Source organism: Drosophila kikkawai, chromosome 2L, assembly GCF_030179895.1.
Source record: "Drosophila kikkawai strain 14028-0561.14 chromosome 2L, DkikHiC1v2, whole genome shotgun sequence".
Classification (NCBI taxonomy): domain Eukaryota; kingdom Metazoa; phylum Arthropoda; class Insecta; order Diptera; family Drosophilidae; genus Drosophila; species Drosophila kikkawai.
The window spans coordinates 32,648,572-32,655,059 of NC_091728.1; the positions used below are offsets into that span (position 1 = coordinate 32,648,572).

At 44.4% G+C, this 6,488-nt stretch overlaps 1 protein-coding gene across 1 annotated transcript; it reads left to right on the forward strand.

The window, feature by feature from the left end:
* Positions 1-3,384: 3,384 nt before the first annotated feature.
* On the forward strand, positions 3,385-4,938 carry LOC138928707 (uncharacterized). Its single transcript, XM_070286216.1, has one exon. The coding sequence runs from the start codon at positions 3,385-3,387 to the stop codon at positions 4,936-4,938; it is 1,554 nt and encodes a 517-aa protein (XP_070142317.1).
* The last annotated feature ends 1,550 nt before the right edge of the window (positions 4,939-6,488 follow it).

Consider the following 6,488-nt stretch of genomic DNA (forward strand, 5'->3'; position numbering starts at 1 on the left):
CTGACCATAGGAATAAAGTAGGCCCTGTCATGTGATCCGACATATACATAAATATATATATTTTTGTTCTTACAAATTCACGTCCCGTCACTCAGTTCCAAAATACGTCCGTCACTAACTGCAATTCCAAATAGGATTAATACAACAATTTTAAAGAAAGCCTTTACACATACCTTAACCTTAACCTTACCTTAACATACACCCAAAAATAAATACAAAAATAAAATCGCAAATATAAAAAACATCTGAATCCAAAATATATATTTTGTTAAATAAAAAATAAAATAAATAAAATTACACACAAAAACTTGCACACGACAATTTCCTCAGTGTTTTTATTTAAAAATATAACAAAAGAAATTCCAAAGAAGAACAAAATATAATAATAAAACACAAATAAATCAATACGCTAAAAAAAAAAAAAAAATAGAAATATACATAAATATAGTTGTTTTTATTTCTCGCATTCCATACATAAATATATTTGGGCAAGCTTCACGCTATTCTGCGCTTAGCAAAATTACATACATAAATATATTTGGGCAAGCTTCGCGCTATTCTGCGCCTAGCAAAATTACATATTTCCATACATACATACATACATATGGTTTCCCTCGCGCTATTCTGCGCTGATACTGGCATGACACTGCCGCATTAATTAGAGACTTCATTAAAGATTTGACAGCGCTATAGCGTTTTACACAAGTGCGAGCAAGACGACTATATGGCGCTCTAATGCATTACAATAAAGCATTAGCAACTTCATTGCCGCGATAATCGATAGATCTACATATTATATACTAGATACTCGATAACAAAATACGGGTTTAATGAAGAAAATTGTAATTGAAAAATGTATTAGCCAGCTCATTGGCAGTATGGTCTCACAATGAGAATTTTATTTTTATATCATTTCGCTTGTTTTTTGAACTGAAAATATATTAGAAAATTAGCAAAAATAATATGTTTTGCGGTAGCAAGGTAATTGCGCTGTAAAATTAATAAAAATTATTTTTTTTTGTAATAATTAAAAAAATTTTAAGCATTATAGGTTAAAAACATAAATTTAAAGGAGTCTGCATTTATTTATGTAAGAATACTTCGACGAGGAATTCAGAAATTCATAATAATACGCCGCGAATGGCGGCCGTTTTTTTGTTTACCTTTTACGCTCGGTGTGACCGTAGTCGTATTACCAAAATAATCCAAGCAAAATTCAAGCAAAATTCAAGCAAAATTCAAGCAAAATTACACAAAATTACACATATAGTTGACTCTTTCAAGGTTCTAATGAAGTAGCTAATGCCCATATGATACACTAATGCAGTTTTCATTAATTAGCTACTTCATTAGAACCTTGAAAGAGACCACTATATGTGTAATTTTGTGTAATTTGGCTTGAATTTTGCTTGGATTATTTTGGTAATACGACTGCGGTCACACCGACCGTAAAAGGTAAACAAAAAAAACGGCCGCCATTCGCGGCGTATTATTATGAATTTCTGAATTCCTCGTCGAAGTATTCTTGCATAAATAAATGCAGAATCCTTTAAATTTATGTTTTTAACCTATGATGCTTAAAATTTTTTTAATTATTACCAAAAAAAAATTTTAAATTAAATTTACAGCGCAAGAACCTTGCCACCGCAAAACATATTATTTTTCCTAATTTTCTAATATTTTTTCAGTTAAAAAAACCAGCGAAATTATATAAAAATAAATATCTCATTGTGAGACCATACTGTCAATGAGCTGGCTAATACATTTTTCAATTACAATTTTCTTCATTAAACCCGTATTTTGTTATCGAGTATCTAGTATATAATATGTAGATCTATCGATTATCGCTCCAATGAAGTAGCTAATGCATTATTCTAATGCATTAGAGCGCCATATAGTCGTCTTGCTCGCACTTGTGTAAAACGCTATAGCGCTGTCAAATCTTTAATGAAGTCTCTAATTAATGCGGCTGTGTCATATCAGCATAATTAATGAAAACTGCATTACAGTATCATATGGGCATGAGCAATTGCGTAGACTCCAAAGCTTCATACTTACATACGCACATACAGTGCATTTCTATTTCGTCTCCTCTTTGCTCGTTAAGCGTGCACAAACACCTGCACCTATACGTTTCGGAAAAGGCAAAGTGCCGACGGAAAAACATCGTCCACCCACGAGATAAAATAAAAATAATTCCTGGAACAACATTTTTTAAGGAAACCGAAATTCTTTTAAATTCTTAACAACAAATACCGCCACTCTTTTTAGCTATTTCTTCGCCAGCTAGCTTTTTGGTCAAGCCAAGTTTTTAGCTATTTTCCTCATTTTAGCTATATTTGTTGGCGGTGTTAGGTTTTCGTGCGGTTCCTGGAAATAAAGGATAGCAATCTCCACTGGCCTCCCTTAGCTATTTTTTTAGCCATATTTTATACGCCGCTAGTTTTTGGTCGAGCCGATATTTTTAGCTAGTTTCGATATTTTAGCTAGGTTTGGGTGGGCGTTATTTTTTCGTGCGGTTCCTGCATATAAATCTCCATTGGCCTCCTTTAGCTATTTTTCAGCTATTTTGGGAATTTCTTTCCACGTAGTTCTTTACGATCTTTTTGTGAGTTCCGAATAAAAAAAAAAGAAAAACCCATATAATTCCCGAAAGTTATTAGCATATTCCGCCAAATTTATTAGCGTTTTCCAGCTAGTTGGGCGGGTGTTTTTTTTCTCGCAAAGTTCTACGATTGTTGTTGTCGTATTCCGGAACTTAAGGTCGAAGAAGCCAATTTTGAATAAGTGGCTAAGAGTTTGCAACAATTTCCGAGCCTAGTTTGTAGCTAGATCTAGCTACTTTTTTCGCTATAGTCTATTATCCGCACGCGTTTCGTAGATCCGTCACTGACAGTTCAGTTCCCTCGTTTTGCTAGCGACTGAGCATAGCTAGATTTGGCTATTTTCTTTTCCTGTCGTTTTTTTGTTATTCTACGAGCTTCACAGGGTTTTCCATAGCGTTTAAGGATTAAAGTTCTTTTTCCGTGCACTCGCTTTTCTCTTTGCGGGGGGCAGGCCTTCTCTTTTCATAGGGCATAGCTGAGTATGCCCATAGAGGGAGATATAAAGGGAATCTCCTCCCCGGCCAAGTCGAACCCATCCTCTCCGCGGCCCATTCGAGCCCATTCAGCACCCAGGCCCTCCAGTCCGAGGATCAGAAGTTCGGCTTCCACTTCCAAAGGGACGGATCGTCGATCGACAAGTCCGTCAAAGGCTCCACGAATAGTCATCTCTCGTCCGGTGGCAAAAGCTTCTAGGGACTCTTCGCTTACCATAAAGTCAGAGTCTCCCTCTGTTTCAAAGCCGGAATTCCTGAGGGTGACACGCTCTAGCAGCTACAAAATGGCATCCGCTGAACAACCAACGGCCGAACAGCCAACGGCCGAACCGCCAACGGCCGCAACCGTGTCGTTGCGCAAATTCATAGCTGCCAGCGATCGTGTGAGCATTTTCGAAGCAAAGATCAATACTCCAGGTCAAGCTTCCCCGTCCCTACATCTGCTACAAGTCCGCCTGCAACAAGTGCGAGCCTTATGGGACAAGGTAGAGACGGAGTACGACACGTGCTCCGATCTAATTGCCCAAGAAGGATGCCTCGAAATGGTGTCCGTGCTGCAGAACATATATGACTATTGCTATTCGGTGTATGAGTCATGTTCAGCAGAGATCAGTGCGACAATTGACAGTGCCACACCTCAAGCCGTGCAACCACCCTCCCAGCCAATAATTTCCTCCGGTTGCCGCTTACCTCCTTGCGATACAGAAGTCTTCGACGGGGACTACCTTCGATGGCCCACTTTACGGGACCTATTCACGGCAGTCTATGTCAACAACCCCAGGCTGACACCGGTCGAGAAGCTCTTCCATCTTCTCACGAAGACGAGCGGCGAGGCGAAAGCCATCGTCTCCAAATCCCCGCTCACAAATGACGGATTCGCCTCTGCGTGGGAAGCGCTTCAAGACCGTTTCCAAAACAAGCGACTTCTAGTCAACAGCCAACTCAAGCTTCTGTTCAACTTGAGTTCCATCTCCCAAGAATCTGGTCATGCGCTGAAAGAGTTGCAGTCCACGATTCAGGGGTGTTTGACAGCGCTAGCACATTCCCAAATATCCACGGACAACTGGGATTGTCTGCTGGTGTTCCTGTGCGCAAGCAAGCTGCCGAAAGTTACCCTTTCTCTATGGGAACAGTCCCTGACGTCGAAATCCGACATTCCGGCTTGGGAAGACATAAACACCTTCCTAAGCGAAAGATATCGTACACTAGAGGCTATAGAGGATATGAAGCCAACGCAAGCAGTCCCTAAGAAGTTCCAAATCTTTGAGACAAAGGTCAGCACCAAACAGAGAGGGTGCGACTTATGCTCCAGGGAGAACCATCCAATAAGGATGTGCCCGCGCTTTCTCCAAATGTCGGTCGACGCGCGTTCCGGCTATATCCAAAGGAAGCAACTCTGTCTCAACTGTTTCGCGCGAGGCCATCAGCTTCGTGACTGTACGAGCACTCACAGTTGTTTCACGTGTAGAGGAAGGCATCATAAGCTGCTTCACCGCACTGCGAGTTCCGAAAATATGAGTTCCTCCAGCTCCTCGCATCCTACACCATTTTCGAGTTCCTCCAGCTCCTCGCATCCTACACAAGCGTCGAGACCCTCCAGCCCGAATGCATCCGCAAGCACTTTAACGGTGCAAAACTATTTCGCCTCTGGCACTACAGCCGTTCTTCTGGGCACGGCGATGATCGACGTGTGCCATTTGGGCAAGACCTACCGAGCACGAGCTTTAATCGACTCGGGATCCGAGGCGACGTTCATTTCCGAACGGCTTTTCAACCGTATGAAGTTGCCATTCCGCAACATCCAGGCCGAAGTCTCTGGTCTAAACGAAGTCGACTAGGCTATGCCAGTTCCAAATTCGTTCTCCTACGAAGCCGGGTCTCCAATTAGACACCGAAGCTTATGTCCTTCCGGAATTAGCGGGCAAATTGCCCTCCCATCCAATCTCTCGGAATTCCTTGAGAGACCTGCCCGCTCTCCAGTGGGCAGACCCGACGTTCTATGAGAGTTCGCAACTGGACGTCCTAATCGGTGCCGACATTTTACCGTCGGTGATGTTGAATGGCACCCGAAGAAGTATTTGCGGCTCTCTTCTAGGCCAAGAGACTATTTTCGGATGGGTGCTTACGGGGCCGATCTCCCATGTAAAGGCGAACAGAGTCGCATCTTTTACGACGCAGGTTCATCCAATAGGCGAGGATTCCTCTCACCGCTGTTCTAACGTCCCTTTCCGTTGCTTTCCAAAGCTGAGCCCGAGTTCAAGGGCGAAGCCAAGTCGATCTTACGTCGATGGCAACACCTCAAGAGTAAAGCGCAGCAGTTTAGTGCACGGTGGAACTCCACGAACGCATTCAATGACAATGTCCGTCAAGGAACGTCCAAATTGGCGATCGAACGAATGGCGACTCGGCAGAATCATTTCTGCCTTTCCAGGAGCCGATGACCGCATTCAAGTTGGAAGGAGCCGCACATAAAGCGCCCTCTCCATAATGTCATACTTCTCCCTGCGGAGGATACGGAATCCTTCGTTCCCAGGGACTAGGGCTTCTTACTTTTCGAGGTCCGATCGTTCGTACTCCCCATTCTAAAAAACTTCGTTTTTTTTTTCTTTATCGCAGGACCCGTTTTTCATACAATGGCTCCACGTCCTCGCACCGCCCAGTCCTTGGATAGCAGACGTTCCCGAGGTATTCAATCCTACCGCTGCCGAGTCTACCGGGGAATCCATCCTCTTCGGAAGTGCAAGAGGTTCCACAAACTGAGCGCTGAAAAGCGCCTTCGAGCAGTGCTTATCAATAAGTACTGTTCGAACTGCCTCGCACATCAGCACTTAGGAGGAACCTGCCGCAGCGAGGACGGCTGCAAGAAGTGCGGAGGGACCCATCACACCTTGCTCCACATGCACGAGGAACTGCCGCCACAACGCACACCCCAGTCAACGTCGTCACCACCAGGCCCTTCCCGCAAGTCGAGCCAACCCGGTCTCCATCGCCACCATCGGCCGTCAACGCGGGCCCACGTCAGGAAGCATCCGCTCCGACCCCGTCGGTGGCGAAGTGGCTACAGAAGAGTCGACCCACATTCTCCCGACAGCCATCGTCGCGCTTGAGACGGGATCCTCGACGTACGAGACTGGGGCGATGATAGACCCCTGCATGGCGGTGAGCAGGATCGACCGTTCGCTGGCGGCCGCTTTCCGGCTGCCCATCACGCGACTGGAAGACGACGAGGTCTGTTCGGCGACTCTCCGGTCCCGAACAGGCAATTTCCGGCTCGAGGTCGTCCTGAGAATCGACCCGAGTCTAAAAATCCGAACTCCTATTCGGGCTCTGAGCGACGCCACAAGGGCAAAGTTCAGCGACATCCGTCTCGCGGATGAACACTTCCACC